This window comes from Zonotrichia leucophrys, chromosome 2, assembly GCF_028769735.1.
Source record: "Zonotrichia leucophrys gambelii isolate GWCS_2022_RI chromosome 2, RI_Zleu_2.0, whole genome shotgun sequence".
NCBI lineage: Eukaryota > Metazoa > Chordata > Aves > Passeriformes > Passerellidae > Zonotrichia > Zonotrichia leucophrys.
In genome coordinates, this window is record NC_088171.1 from 35,596,146 (window position 1) to 35,612,129 (window position 15,984).

At 43.3% G+C, this 15,984-nt stretch overlaps 1 protein-coding gene across 1 annotated transcript; it reads right to left on the reverse strand.

Moving 5' to 3' along the window:
- Nucleotides 1-5,752: 5,752 nt before the first annotated feature.
- Nucleotides 5,753-10,780, reverse strand: TRIL (TLR4 interactor with leucine rich repeats). Its single transcript, XM_064704544.1, has one exon. The coding sequence runs from the start codon at nt 10,763-10,765 to the stop codon at nt 7,931-7,933; it is 2,835 nt and encodes a 944-aa protein (XP_064560614.1). The 5' UTR covers nt 10,766-10,780; the 3' UTR covers nt 5,753-7,930.
- Between the last annotated feature and the right edge of the window lie 5,204 nt (nt 10,781-15,984).

Here is a 15,984-nt window from a genome sequence, read left to right on the forward strand (position 1 = left end):
AGCACCTTCAGCAAACTGCCAGCTACTTCAGCCTGTGCTGACTTCAGTTTTACAGAGGAAAACTAAGGAGACTTTATCTTCCAAAATGTCAGGTTTTTGATGTTCCCTTTATTGTGAATACTATTTATAACTCTCCAGTAACCAAATCAGCTTAGGTCAATATATATGTTGTAGAATAAATAAAGTTCTTAGCCATTCTGATGACAACGATGCTGAGCCTGAATCTCTTTTCCATCTGAGCCACAGAAATGGAAGGAAGAGATGTCTTTATTTTCTGCTGGACCTCTACAGTCTCAGGTTCTTAGGGACATATCCTAGCAGGAAAACCAAAAGGCTCTGTACTTCTTGCAGCAGAATAGTATCAGTGGGATCCCAGTGAACCATTCCAATCACAAATCATTCCTGAATAAAATAACTTCAATTTAAGCAGCATTTATTGAAAATTCAATGCTCCTTCCTTTTTTTACTAGGAACAGATTGCATTTTGGCTGTTATCTGTAGGCTGTAAATGGCTGTTATCTCTTATTTCAAAACATATAAAACAAATCAAAACAAACTCCCATTTTACAGAGTTTAAAATGAGATAGGAAAAAAATAAGCATCTGCTGGCCTAAACACCCCAAATTTCTTGGAGAAACCCCCTATGCCAAGGAGTGAGAGAGATGCCAGAAGGCAGTGCTGCACCAGGAAGAGCACTGAGGTGGAAGGCACAAGTAGAACTGTACAGCAAGGATCCCAGCACCTTCACCAGCCTTACAGATTTTTGGCTAATTTACTATTTTGGTTCATTTACTATTTCATTCATTTTCATATTGACTCAGTGAGTACAGATAGCTCTGGGTTATTTCTGCCACCCTTGCATTAAAAAGCTGCAACAGAGTTTTATACTGCCAATACCTAATACAGGAGTGATACTGGGAGGAAAAAAACCCCAAAGGTTTTGGCAAAATGTTTTAAATTATATGGTTTAGGCAACAAGAGGAAGACGAGAAATTGTGTTTGGGGAAAATTAATTAATTGGGTCCTTATGGTAATGTATTTAATTTTCCAAGTTAACAACTTACAGCAATGCTTGTGAAAGATTGTCCCTCTTTGGTAATGATCAGCTGAAACAGACATTTCCATGTCAGTTAACACTAAAGTTCATCTCTCCAATTTGATCACATCTGAGAAGTTATGTATTTATTTTTAAGCCGAACGTCTTAGAGCCCAGTCCTCCAATACAATTAATTCCATCACCACAGACCTATTACTATGGGTCCCTACATTAAAAGTCTTGTCTTTTCACTCTCATGGAGTGAAAACAGAAGAAGGATTAAGCTGTTGCTGGAAAAAAAAAAAAAAAAAAAAAAAAAAAAGGCAAGCTAGAACATCTGCTGCATGTACTGAGCAACACTCCAAACTGTCTCATAAGTCTAACATATGCTCCCTGTCTTGCAGCATGCTTGTTCAAGATTTAGATCGAGACATAGTAACAGCAAATAAACCATGTTATCCTTCAGTTATAAACAACATTTTTTCTTCTGCAACCATTCTTTTCCTGAGTGTTCCTCTACAGTGAAATGTTTTTTGACCTTTCATCCCATTGGTATCACTACTGTGTAACCCCCCCCTACTTCAAATTGTTTTACAGCAATCAGATAGAGGCTGCTACAGTGCTGAGCAACTTTAAAATTTTAACTTCAATGTTTAAATATTTAGCAAGATGAGGAAAATAAATGGTACAATCATAGGTATGTCAATGCTACAATGACAGATGAGAGGCTAAAGATTGTACTAAAATATGGATTTGGCCATCTCAAAAGAGGTCTTTCTCACTGTCAGGATGAAGTACAGCAGTGGAACAATGAATCACAGATACAATTTCAGTGAACTTTTCTGGATCCAGATAGCATACACGTGTATATTCATGTAATATAATTTGCGAACAAATGCCGATCTTGGCTCTTGTTGGCAAGGAATTAAATGAGAACACCATGTAACTATTTACAACCTTCCTACTTTCTTCATGTTCCATGGATAGAATATTCCTTTATTGACTTAAAACTGCCATTCAGGTTTATTTCATCAACATCCCTGAACTATTTGTCCCTTAAGAGATAAATCAATCTCTCAATGAGACTTGTCTCATTATCTTTCTGTATATGATTCCTATCTATTATATTTATCCAGGCCTTCTTCAGCTATTCAAATTACTTCTAAATATTTACAACAAGTAAACAAACATACACTGAACTAATGACAATGAAACAAATTGCACACGAGAAGCTAAGTGAACCAGGAAAATGCTGGCTAAGAATTTTTGCCAAGGACTTCACAAAAAACTTATCTGCTCTATTTCCTTGAATTCTTGTCTTATAGTCAAGTTTGATTTTTTCCTAGTCTCACATGGCAAAGCAAAATGAACTAGACCAGCCCAGACTGATGTATCAGGTGCTACATTACAGTAAGACATTTGCCATCACTAGAAAGCACAGCTGTGACTCTGCGTGAATGTTTTGTTGGGCATTCATTCTCACAATATTCTGAAAAATAAACCACTCACTTCACAACCTCTGAGCACTTGCTGCATTACAAAGTGCTATGCATATGTTGACTGACAGATTGCTTTAATGTTTGTTCAGATTCTCTCTTGGTACAGGTTCCACGTGGGTGGATCTCAGAAGTGCAATAAAGTATTTTGAAATACTGAATATACACAAAGTTGAAATATTTGGGGGGAAAAAAAAAGTGATTAGAGATCATGTTTGTCTGGACATTAAAAAAATACCTCAGTAAAGTAAAGAACAGGATTATGCCTATATATCTGAATTCAAGAAACACCCACAATTTATTAGCTAAGAACTGCTTTACTTGGCAACAGCTTCAAATGCACTTTGTAATGAAAAATCAGTTTATACTTTGGTGAGAATAAATACTTTTAACAGTATGCCAACTTTCTTTTTCACACTCAATAGCTTCTGAGATTTATTTATGTGGGGGTCTTCCCATTTCTTAAAAAAAAAAACATTTATTTCTACAGTATAGAATTATTCAACACAGATTATCAAACTATAAATAAATGTACCTATAAAAATCCAACAACAAAGGAGATGTCTGTCACAGCATAAAAACTCATAAAGCCTCTTTAAAGTGCCAGATCCCTCATTGTTAGTAAATATCACTACTGTGTTTGAAACAGTTTTCTTCCAACTATTTATTCATACTGTATTATTAATTCTAATTCTTATGGTCTTGTTTGTAAAAACAAATGAGATATCAATTTATTTTAAAAGACTTATCATGGAGCATCTCTATAAATAAAGTCATGTACAATGATACTAAGATAAATATTTGTGTTTAAAGACAATTGACTATTTTTCTACAGGAATTTAATTTCTATGGGAATTAAAGTATGCACTTGAGAAAACTCAACTTTTTATGGAGAAAAACACAACATCAGTATTTGGACAGGCTGCCAAAACAATGCTATATTTAGCATGGAGCAAAAAGGATAAATCCAACATCCAGCACACACTGTTTCCTAATACTTATTCCTCATTTCTACTTAGAAAATATCTAAGATATTTTCTAGATTCAACATTTATGAAACAACTTATCTCAAAGGAGTTGCCACATGAAAAAATCAAGTAAATCCCTATGCATGCATAATTTGTTGGATTTAATGAATTAATTTTAATTTTTAAAATATTCCTTTAAACCAAAGCTTCACTCATGGATTTTACACAACATGTGGACACCCTTGGTGGCCAGAGAAATATGAATTAGTGGGAGCAGCCAGATTTTTGGAAATCAAGTAGTATTTCCCTTGTTCACTGGTGGAGTTTTCTACACTGTCATGGAAACAAATTATTTTTGCAGACTCATTCCCTACAATCAGAATATTAGTTAAGTAGTTAACTAAATAACCTGATAAATAGACAAATAAATATCCTGGAGCAGACTTTTTTTTCCTCCCAAATCTCTTCCAGGAAGGAGCAGAAGGGAGAAGGCACAAGAGACATGTATACTTTACAGCTCCTTCTTATAAGGGTTCAAATGTTGATGATATTTTAAAATGCACTTGCAATACATTGTGAAAAGTAAACAGCACGGCATGAAGAAATCAACATTTTTATAAATTTAACTGTGTTAGCTCAGGCTCTGATAGTCAAGCAGTGCTTTTTGACAAGGGGCATTCATCCACATGCACACATTCACTGACACCATTGTACCTCTGTTCTCTCCAGACTGGTTTTCTCTAGCCCCATGCTGTAACCTCAGTATTTCTAGGATCTTACAGAGAAGTTCTAAGCATTTCAATCCTACAGATCATTATTAATTTCCAGTAAAGTTAGATCACCTACAGAGGATTTTTCTCTAATGTGAATAGCCTAGATTTTCTTAGACTGTGGCCAAACTGAATGTCAAGACTAACCGAGATTGTCCAGCAGCTTTCCATCCTTCACTATTTTTTCCTGCCTCTGAACTCTTCACCTAATACTTGTGTGAGTTAAGCAGAATCAAAGAAACTGAGCTGGATGAAAAATGGGGGAGAGGGGAGGTGCTAGGAAAGGTTATTTTCCAGAAGGATCAGTTTCACAGCTCACCTTCCAGCTGCACAACCAACCATGCCAGCTGGATGAAGTGAAGTCAGGAATTGATGAGGGGAAGCAGGAGGTGACAGAGTCTGCCAAATCAGGCAGTGCTGACACTAGGGAAGCCCTGGTACCTCTTGCAGACCCCGCAGCAGCAGCCCATTTAATTTGATGGGGCAGTATTTTGGTGATTTTCAATTTTTGTCTATATACCATGTTCAGTAATTACTTAGCAGAACAGTACTCAGTTCACTCTTCCCTGAGCTCCATGCATTCCATGAGAGGTCACAGCAGTAAAAATCTATTTCTGCTAGAAGGATAAACATTTTGAGCACAAACTGAGGGCAGATTCATCCATTTAGAAAGGGCTGTTTTTGCAGTCATTCTTTAGGAAGGAGCTTACTTAAAAAAGAGACCCAAATACATATAAATACTACTGGTAAATATAGAGCCATGTTATATTTACATTTTTTAGTCATTCAAGGTCACTGACATGTCTTTCCTCAACCACCTGCTAGCAGAGTTTCCTCCCTGCAAAGATGCTGCAAGTAATATCTGCAGACAAAGCCCGTAAGTATTCCTAGAGTTACAGAAATTGTGGCTTTTAAAAAGCCAACAGCTTCATTCTGTTAACTCTTTTTGTTGTTGCTGTTGTGCAGATCAATGTATCTACTTCTCCTTGGCTGAAACAAAAAAGCCAGTTCCATTTCATTCTAGCATTTCTCCAGATGTTTGCAAAAATTCAAATAGAAGCAGTGAATTCTTAATTAGAACAACATGCATATGCTGAACAAGACACCCTGATATCATTAGCCTGGTAATACTGAAAAACACTCAAAACTGTGACTTCCAATGAGCATAAACTACTAGTTTGATCCCAATCACTCATTTTTTCTTCATTTTCCTCATAAAGGATCAATAGTTCCCTGATGTAACAGCACCTTATTAGCTTCTTGAGACAGCAGAACTTTCAGAACTGCCTGTTTTATTTTTGTTTGCACCGTCCAAGCATATTAAAAACAAAATAGGAAACATTATGTATGTTCTTTAATACCAAAAGATATTAAAAGAATGATGAGACATTGTCCAGAGCCCTCATGCTCATAAAATGAAGAAGTTAGAGCCAATCTATGATTGAAGAAGGATGCTCGATGAGATACAAGGTAAGACACAAATTTTCTTTCAGCAAATGGATTTATTGACAATTGACTATAACCATGTACAGCATCTATGCATCTCCCATTGGAAGAATATCCAGTGATAGAGCTAACGTTAGTGTGATACACAGCTTTACTCAATAATCCCACTGCATTTCTAACAACAAACAGTGGTGTATTCCACAATCATAAATGGCCAAAAGCACCCAGGTGTCCAAGAGAACAGAAATTTTAAATTCTTAACAAAAGATGAAACCTGATACTGCATTCCCTCAATTTTAATTCCATTCAATATGGTGTCTATTGCAGTGAATTTTAATCTATACACTGACGACCGAGTTTGGCCCCTGATATTCATGAAAACTACTGCCTGTCAAAATGAAATCCCAAAGGATTTCTTGCTACTGACCCAAGAAACAAGACTTTGATTTTTTTCCCTCCATAGAAAAGACAAAGATTAAGGCAAATGATCTCTACACTCTCTCCCTCAGAACATAAAGTCTTTTCTCTCTATTCAGTCACTGAACTCCAACTGAAGGTACCAGTTACTATGGTATCTTTTGTAAACACTTGTTCATCTGAAAAAATGAAAAGAAAAAAGAGAGAAAACCTCCAAACTGCTTACTTGCAATTATGGTAATAAACAACTTGTAGTCACGAACACCTCCGGTCAGCAATGAATGCATGATATTGTGACAAATGTCTCCATAGTACATTAACACTTCCTTCAAGCCATTCAGTTCCACAACAGTTCATCTGAGGTTGCACATTAAATTCAAAGGAGCAGAAGTTGTATCAATGGTCTCAGCAATTTACCAAACTCCTTCTAAAACATTTGCATTTAAAGTGCAATCCCGATTTGGACCTCTTTAATCAGCTCATTTGTAGATCACATAGAGAGAATTATTAATGTAAACTAAATCACCATATTTTGTAATAACAGAACCACATTCTGTAAATATTTAGGAAAAATTCTGAGAAGTAGAGAGCAACTGACCATAAAATGATTAGCATTGCTCTGAAACCAAAAGCAAAATCCTAATTAAAAAAAGAGAAAACCCACAACAACCAACAAACCAAAACAACTCAAACATTATATACTACTGCATAAGGGTTTAACTTTAGCATTACTCACTCAGCTACACAAAACACATAATCTAGATTAATACACAAAATGTTTTATTTCACAGTGAGGTACATAAAGCTTCTAACTTTAGTAGGCTAAGGCTAGGAGAGAATTGCCTGTTAGGATAAAGATTGTTTCACATTCCTGAAATATTCTCACCTATTATTGTTTCTGAAATAAGGCACCAATGATTATTTATCCATCAATAGTTCACCTTTGCACCCACCTATTTAGAAATGAAGATGGATTATGTGAGGGTCAGTGATCTGCTGACCATCATGGACCCAGACAACTACAGCACATTCATGTGTACAAGTACCAAGCAGTATTTATTCAAAAACAATTTAAAAATAGCTCATTTGTAAACATTCTACAAAAAACTGTTAGTTTTTTCTTAGTGGTGTCAGCAATATATTCCTGTAGAACTAACCAGCTGCATTATTGTTTCTCGTTTACAGAAAAGTATAAAAGCACACTTGTGCACATTAAATTGCCTCACATTTAGTTTGAGTTGAAACGGCACAGCCTTCAAGCTATTGAGCACAAACCCCTACATTTCCAGCCCTCCAGACAGCTCCCTGGTTGCAAACAGTAAAATGAAAAGATGACCCTCGAACCAAATTTTCGATTAGGAAGGGCTGGTGCCTTGGAAAAGACCTGTTCAAAGCTCCTCACACAGGGCCAGGCCGCTCACTGAACTCGCTCCCAACCTGCAGTCGGAGGAGACCACCTGTAAAACAGCACACTTAAATTAACAGCTCGGAGTTTCCTTAGGGGAGGCACTGGCTGCTCTTGGCAGTAGCTCCTGCCGTTTGCTCTTCGTGGCAAGGCACGGTTACCGCCTGTCAGGGCTTTTCCTTGGGTTAGCGACGATTCCTGACAAAACGGGGAGGTGCCGCCAGAAGTAGCCCGGTCCCACAGGCAGCCTCAGCCGCGGCCCGCAGCAAGGGCGGCTGAACGCGGCCACGGAGCCGCACCAGCCCGTCGGAGGCCGCGACCCCTGGGCCCGCACATCCCCTGGCAGAGCGGCGCCCGCCTTCCCCTCCGCGCTGCCGCGGGCCCCGGCGGGCTCAGTCGGCGAAGCGCTGCAGCAGGTGCTCATCGCCGTGCCGGCCGCCGCCGCTGTCCAGGAAGCGCTCGCAGGGGAACTCGATGAGGTCGGCCTCGCTGAGGGCGCAGGCGGCAGCGCCGCGGGGCGGCCTGTGGGACTGGAAGCCCGAGAAGTCGGCGGACACTCCGGTGCCCATGGAGCGGAGCGGGCGGCGTGTGGAGTAGAGCTGCCGCACGTGGACCGGGGCCGCCTTCCGACGCCGACGGCCCAGCACCTTCTTGCGCAGCAGGCGGGCGGCCCAGGCGGCCAGAGCCGCCAGCAGCAGCAGCGCGTTCACCGCCAGCAGCACCAGCGTGAGCAGCTGCTGGTCGGGGCCGCGGGGCCCGCCCGCCGCCGCCGCGGTGCCGCCCTCGGGCAGGGTGACCAGCCCGGCGCAGTGGTCCCGCGGCGCCACCGGGCACACGCGGCCGCCCAGGACGCCCTCGACGCACACGAGGTAGGGCGTGTCCGGGCGGAGCTCCCGCAGCGTGGCCGCCGGCTCCCCGCGCTCCGGCAGGTACACGAAGCGCTGGAACTTGACGGCGGCGCCGAAGCGGTCGAAGAGGAGGCGGAATCGCGCCGGCCCCAGCAGGCGGGGGCTGCGGTGCGGCCGCACGGCCCAGCGCACCGTCACCCAGCTGGAGCCCACCGCCTCCACCGACAGGTTGTGCAGGAACAGCTTGTTGAAGTCGCACGGGTCGGACACCAGCGGTGGGATCCCGGCGGCACTGGCCCGTCGGGGCCACGCCGCCGCACTGGGCAGCGGTGCCGGCGTGGGGCTGGCGGCTATGGGCACCCCCAGCGTCAGGCGGGCGGTGGAGGCGGCCGGCGGTGGTGGCCCTGGGGGCAGCCCCACTGCACTGTTGTTGCTGCCAAGTCCCTCGGGGGATGGCGGGGAGGGAGAGGCACCATCGGGGCAGGGGCCGCCGTCCTGCGGCAGCGACAGCTGGGCATCCTGCAGGTAGTCGAGGTACTTGCCGGCCAGGGCGGGTGGCAGGTGGCACTGCACGAAGACGGTGAGCAAGCGGCCCTGGGAGTGCCAGGCCGCCAGCCAGCGCTTGAGGCCGCGAAGGCGGCAGTCGCAGCTCCAGGCATTCCCCTCCAGCTCCAGGCGGTAGAGGGCCAGGCTGGAGGCGAAGAGCTCCCCGGGGAGCGTGGCCAGTGCGTTGTCCCGCAGGCTGAGCTCCCGCAAGCGGCCGAGGCGGCCGAAGGCAGCCGGGTGCAGGGCGGTCAGTGCATTGCGGCTCAGATCCAGTGCCTCCAGGCTGTCCAGCGGCTCCAGTAGGGTGGCAGGTAGGTGGCTCAGCAGGTTCCCCTCCAGGCGCAGCTCCTTCAGCGAGCCCAGCCCCCTGAAAGTATCCGGGGCCAGGTGAGACAGTCGGTTGCCGCTGAGTGAGAGCTTTGCCAGGCCGGGCAGGTGCTGGAAGAGCCCCCCTGTCAGCTGCCGCAGGCTGTTGCTGGCCAGCAGCAGGGTGTGAAGGGAGCGCAGCGGCCCAAAGATGTCTGGGTGCCGAAGGGAGCTCTGCTGGTTCCCTGAGAGGTCGAGGAAGCGCAACTTGGCCAGGCCAGTGAAGGCACCGCGACTCAGCCAGCGGATGCGGTTGGACTCCAGGTGCAGATAAAGTAAGTTTGGCAGCCCTGAGAAAGTGGAATCGCCCAGCGAGCCCAGCTCGTTGCCGTCCAGCCGCAGCTTGACAAGGCTGTCGAGGCCAGAGAAGGAGGCAGCGCTGAGACGGCCGATCTCGTTGGCGTTCACGTAGAGGATGCGCAGCTTGGCCAGGGTGCTGAGCGTGCCAGGGGCCAGCGCTGGCAGCAGGTTGTTTCCCAAATAAAGCTCCTCCAGCCGCTCCAGGCGCTCAAAGGCCTTGGGGTGCAGCGAGCGGATCCGGTTGTACTGCAGGTCCAGGCGCTGGAGCCCTGCCAGGCGGTGGAAGTCGAAGGCGGAGATGTTGGCGATGAAGTTGCCCCCGAGGCTGTAGGTGAGGATATCCTGCGGCTCGGCAGTCTTGGGCACGGAGCGCAGGCCCCGGTTGGTGCAGAGGAGGTGCTGGTGCTGCTGGCAGTCGCATGGCTCGGGGCAGATGGGCTCGGCCGCGGGCAGCAGCAGCAGCAGGAGGATGAGGGGGACGGAGCCCCAGAGCACCCGCGGCAGCAGCATCAGGCGGACCCGGCGCAGCGCCCCCATCCCGGGACGAGCCGTGGGCTGCTTCCCCCGCCGGCTTTGTGTCTCTCCGGCATCCCCTCCGCCTCCTCTGCTGCTGCTAATGGGCCCCTCCTCTGCTCCGCGCCGGGCTGAGCTCCGCACCGGGCAGGCAGGCGCGGCGGCTGCAGGTCGCGGTCCCCGGCACCATGGGCTCGGCCGGGAGCGCTGCCGGGGCCGCCGCCCGGGCTCTGCCGCCCCTCGCAGCCCTCGGGCTGTGGGGCGGCGGTGGCGGAGCCGGCGGTGCCGCGGGGGGCGGGCGCGCTGCGGAGCGGAGCGGGGCGGCTGCTCGGCCGGCGCTCCCGGGGGCGGAGGGGACGGGCGGGGAGGGACGGCAGGGGGCGGCGGGCGGAGCGGGAGAAAGACGAGCTCCGAAAGTTGCCGAGAAAACTCAGCGGAAATTCGTACTTCCCACACTGTGCCCTGGGGGACCGGAGGGTCGGATGGAGCGGGGAGAGGGAGGACGGCGCGGCGGGGGGCGGGGGGAGGAAGCCCGCGGCCCGTCCTGGCTCGGCTCAGCCCCGGCAGCGAGCAGGGGCGCAGAGTGGGAAAGTAGGAATTGGAACCGGCTGTGGCTGCCTCCCAGCCACATGGGTTGCAGATAGAGCTGCTCATCGGGGAGGGGGAAGGGAACAGAAGTAAACTAGACGTCGTCTGCCCGCCGCATCTCTTTTTTTTTTTTTTTTTTCCCTTGTATTTAGAAACCTGCCAAAAGCAATAGTTACGGTTTACCACGGATTGAGGACTTTTCTTTGTGTTGAGCAAACGGCAATCAGAGGACTAAGCCTCCTGTAGTACATAAAGGAATGAATTTTCATTCTTTCTCTGCACCGTCCTGCCCACTAGGTTCCCGAAAACGCTGCCAATGAGGATGCAATTGAACATGGCTCCAGCTCCATGAGGGGCTCGTCAGAATGATCCAGATGTTCTTCAGAAATTCCCCTTTTAAAGATTCTTCTTGCCCAGAAAGACACAAATTCAGAGCAAAAAGAAGGTATTGGAAAGCACACTGAAAACGAAACATAATGGGTACCCATCCTTTCAATGAATTGCCTTCCCTTTTGGCATTTTTTGTTTTTCTAAAGCATCGCCAATCGAGTCAATAAGTGCCTAAGGGCAGAAGGAAATGCCTAAATACTTAGGTATATAAGATATCCAGGAATGATGAGGGAAATAAGGTAATGAGCAGACTACTGTGTTGCAAATTTAGTAAATATGTTGGAAACTGATTACACATGAAGTTGTATGCAACTGCACACACTTAGAATACATTTCTAGACTAAAGCTGTGCACAAACCCCTCTTCTTTGTCTTACTAAAAGGCTTTAGATAGCTTTTGAGGGAGCTTTGTTTTAGTGGCCATGTCAATATGAGCAAGTAGCATGAGTGGTACTTTGTGTTGAGGCCCTGTTGTCTGCTTTCACGTTAAAACTGCTTTGCTTCTGAAGAAACCTTGCTATCATACAGGACTGTTCATAGCTTACCTTGTTTTAAATTTGTGTCTTAAATTGTTGATATTTTCTGAATGTGGATTCAAGAGGCTTGTTTAATTCTTGAATGAGTTAGAAATTTTCTGTTTAAATTATTTGTAACTGCTGTATTTTGAACATGCTTGATTAGTAAGATGCATTTTCCGGAAATCAGTCTGAATAAGTTTCACAAGAAGAACTTTTGCTAGCCTTTTTTATTAATTTTCCAGGTTACTCAGAAAGCAGCATTTATTCAGGATTCGAATGACCATGGGTTAAGAATTCAGACATTTTATCTGAGTCTCTTCCTTATTATTTTTTCACTCTTCAGCTTTTTCATTTCATTACATCACATCATGTCTAATATTCAGGGAAAAAAAAGCAGATATACACTTTTCTCCTGCAAAGATTCCGTATTTCTTACTCATTTCTGAAGTTCCCATGGTTCAGGGAAAGGCATCCTGGCTCTGAAAGTTTTCTTTAATTCTAAGCAAAAACTGGCTAATGGCACATTTGCTTAACTGGGGTGTACTTTAAATAGTGGAATTTTAGAAAACCATTAAACCATTCTGTATGCTTATTTTCTGTTCCTTTGGGTTATTCTTTTGAAACATGGTTAAGTGTATAAGGGCAATTTATTAACTGCCCTTCCTGTAGAAGCACCATAGATCTTTTTGTAGTCATATGTCATTGCACATACTAAACATTTAAGTGAGATTTTGTCTTATGTATTGCTGTTGATTTATGACTGCTGAAACTTAGCCATTATGATTATTTTCACTGTGTTTGGGGAATTATAAGTGGGCAGGAATTAAAAATAAAATGCACTAGTGATTCTTAAGAAGACAATTCATCACACACTTGTTCTCACACGGAAAATACTTTATACCAGAAACAAAATAAACAATTGCAGTGGATTTTTTTCTGACTTTTAAAATGAATTCAAGTAGGAAGTTTAATATTCAAAATACATTAGAAACACAGTTGTTGAGATGAAAGATGCCACTTCTTTTCTTATTTTGGAAGAGGAACTTTCCCATTGCCATAGTCTTTGTTTCCTTATCCAAGTAGACAATAAAATTTTGATACATGATGGAGAAATAGTAATCTTTTTATACCCCAACCTACAAAGGCCGAAGTCCACCTATTAAAAAAATGGGTAGAGGGAAAATTAGAAGTAACCTCTTCTTAAAAGCTTTAAAGGTTACCTTAAAACATATCTTCATGGTTAAGATTTGGAGTCTGAGGACTTTGAAGGGCCAAGAAAAAATAGTGAGATCAGAAATACCATCTTTCCACTGAGACATGGAAATTATCATATTCCTATGATAATTATGAGAAAACTGATCTCAAATAAGGTATTGCTTCCTAGCTAAATGGTAACCATATGTTTGTTATATGTAATACCTCTTCTTTTTTTTGTTTGTTTGGGTTTTTTTCAAGAGATATTTTTAGGTACTGGTGAGAGGACTGGTGATTCAAAGTGGGCACATTTGTAGGCAGAATGCAAAATGGAGTGAAATCAGCAGCATGCTCAATGTAGCCTATCCTAGCATAGTCTGACTGTGGCAATGCCCACATGAGAAACTTCCATTAAATAAAATTAATATTTCTTGACTCCAGAATAAGAGAACTGGTGCTGAACTGGTAAGTTTAAGGGCTGGTATCTAATAGATTTTATGTAGTTGCCAGGAATGGTAACTAATTATCTGTAGCTAAATCTTGAAAGAGGAATATTTTGTCTGGTCTATACAATTTTTCTGCCCACTCCACATCACAAATGTTTTCATCTGGACTTGTAAAAAGTGTTTCTGGAAGTGTCAGCTTTGAACTTTCTCACCAAACTAACTGACTTCATAGAAACTTTATTCAACCTTAGTGTCAGAATTTCTCTTTAAATGAATAAAAGTTTCTGTAAGTTGATATAGCAGCATGTTTAGTTGGTTACAATATAAGAACTTTAAAGTTATTTGACTTACACTGTCATAGGAAGTTGTTGTATACATTACCCCATGGGTCATGCCAAGTTTCTCTGAAGTAAGAACAAAGAAGAATGAAGATACCACCCTTCCTGTTCTCTAGCTGATGAAATGTCACTGTATGAATCTATACCTTTACAGTTATTTTTGCTTTTCAAAGAGATAAAAATCTTGAGGAGCATTGTGAACTATTAACAAGACTGGTTCATACACCATTTTTTTAGTGGCTCCTACAGCCCATGGATTAAAGCACCTTTTAAGTGGTCACCAGTTTTTTGATATTGCATATGTCAGTGGAAAATATATATATTTAAATATATTTATAAAATATATATTTATACATATGTGTTGTATAAATATATATTATATATTATGTATAAAATATTTTATATATTTATAAAATATATTTGTGTGTGTGTCTGTGTATGTTTGTGTGTGTGTGATGCAAATACTATAGTGTATGAAAAATAGCAGAATTCTAGTGCCAAAAGCACTATTTTTTTTTCCTTCAGAATTGCACAGAGTTCACCTATGTTGTGTAATTTAGGTTGATTGTGCTTACTGTGAATAATTCAAAGTTTAAATAAACCCTTTCCTGATACCATGGTTTGTGTGCAATGAAATGTCACTAGCTGCATCCAGTTCTTCAGGAATAAGGCATGGCTCTCAGGCCAGCAGTTAATATTGCAGGCCAGTTCAGCTCCACAGGGTGAAATCTACCAGATGGTTTATAGATATCTGCTCCTATCATCTATAGTAGTCTGTGGCCTACAAAACTCTGCCTACAAATATCTTCAATTTTTTCAGAATAAACATCTGAGTAAAGCAGTTTTGGTTTTTTGATATATGATACCAGCCTAGACATGCATGTACCATTGTGCGTGTGCTTTGTCAAGCAATGAAACCCCACTGGATTTTGTATAGTGTAGGATTTGCCTCTTTGACTTCCTCTGGGCAGGCGGTTCCAGGACTTTGTGTTGAATACAGCAATTGCTTGCTTCCTTTGTGCATATCAGTTTACCTGCCAAATAATTTCAAATCTGTTTTTTCGAGTTTCCCTGCCTGAACTGTGTGAAACCAGTTGTTGCTGTATGCACAGGTACACTGTATTCACATGTTCTCTCTGCAAGTGAAAAATCAGCTTTCAATCTATACACTTAAATGCAAATCAGCAGTGGATGATGTTGCTGTAGTATCAATACTTCATAACAATAAATGGAGAGTCAAGTGTCTGTATACTTCTGTGCAGTGATGTCTGCCAGTATGTATCACTTACAGAGGTGAGATTCACTGAATCATACTTGCAAAAGTCTATTTAGCTGACATACTTGGCTTTATCCAACACTTCTTTCCTGAGGGAGAAACTCCTTAATGGAAGTACATACTTTTTGTAGGGTTCAGCATCTGTGATGGTAAGAAAGGAGAGATCCCTACTTGTGTCACAATAAGAGTGGTGTAATTTATGTAAAACAAATACATGTGTAGCTTATGCTGGGCCAATCAGTGTCTGCAATTCTTTCACAAGGTTATCTATGTATTTTTATATCCAATCTTTGCAATATTGTTAGACTAGTTTTTCCATAATGGGGTAACAAATCAGGCAAGTGTTCTTGCAAACATTTTCTTCTTTTTCTCCATAAAAGGGTATGTGTGCATATGACAATCTCTTTCGTAGTGGTTAATACCCTTGACAAGTTTTTAGTGTGATAGATGCTCTATTCTATTCCTATCATCCCATAATTTGGAGAGTCTGTAGCATAAAAAAAACTAAACAAAAAGCCACTTAGACCAGTACGTCTATTACTAATTGTTAAAACATGTCCTGATAGTTATGCAGAAAAATAGAAACACTCATTGTTTGATGCAGTTTTCCTGCATCAGGTTAGAAGGGATTGCTCAGTGCCACTTAATCCAGCCTTCCAGCTAGATCTGGTTGCTCAGGACTCTGACAATTCTCCAAGGGTGGATAATCATGATGTCTCCCACTGGCTAGCTGAAGACAGCAGAGCTCTCTTACAGCTAAAAAAATCCTTTTCTTTAAGTCAGTCCTCATACTCTGGGGAGCTTCAGTCTCATGACTATTTGTGGGCATCCACAGTACTTTCTTCCGTAGATCAGTGCTGTTGTTCTTGTACTGGGGCAACCAAAAATCTCAAGGCCAGTAAGATGATTAAGGGACTGGAACCACTGGAACATCCATTGTATGAGGACAGGCTGAGAATGCTGGAAGTTTAGCCTAGAGAGGAGAGGGTTTGGGGGATCTCATCAAGGTATGGTAATACTTGAAAGTACGGTGCAGAGGGTATGGAGCCAGCTGCTTTTTTCTCGTGCCCAGTGACAGAGGCCATGGGCTTAAACTGGAGGGTTTGTATGAACATCAAGAACCT

Coding starts and splice junctions, on each gene's coding strand:
- TRIL (XM_064704544.1), bottom strand. CDS start 10,765: ATGAGCAGCTCTATCTGCAACCCATGTGGCTGGGAGGCAGCCACAGCC.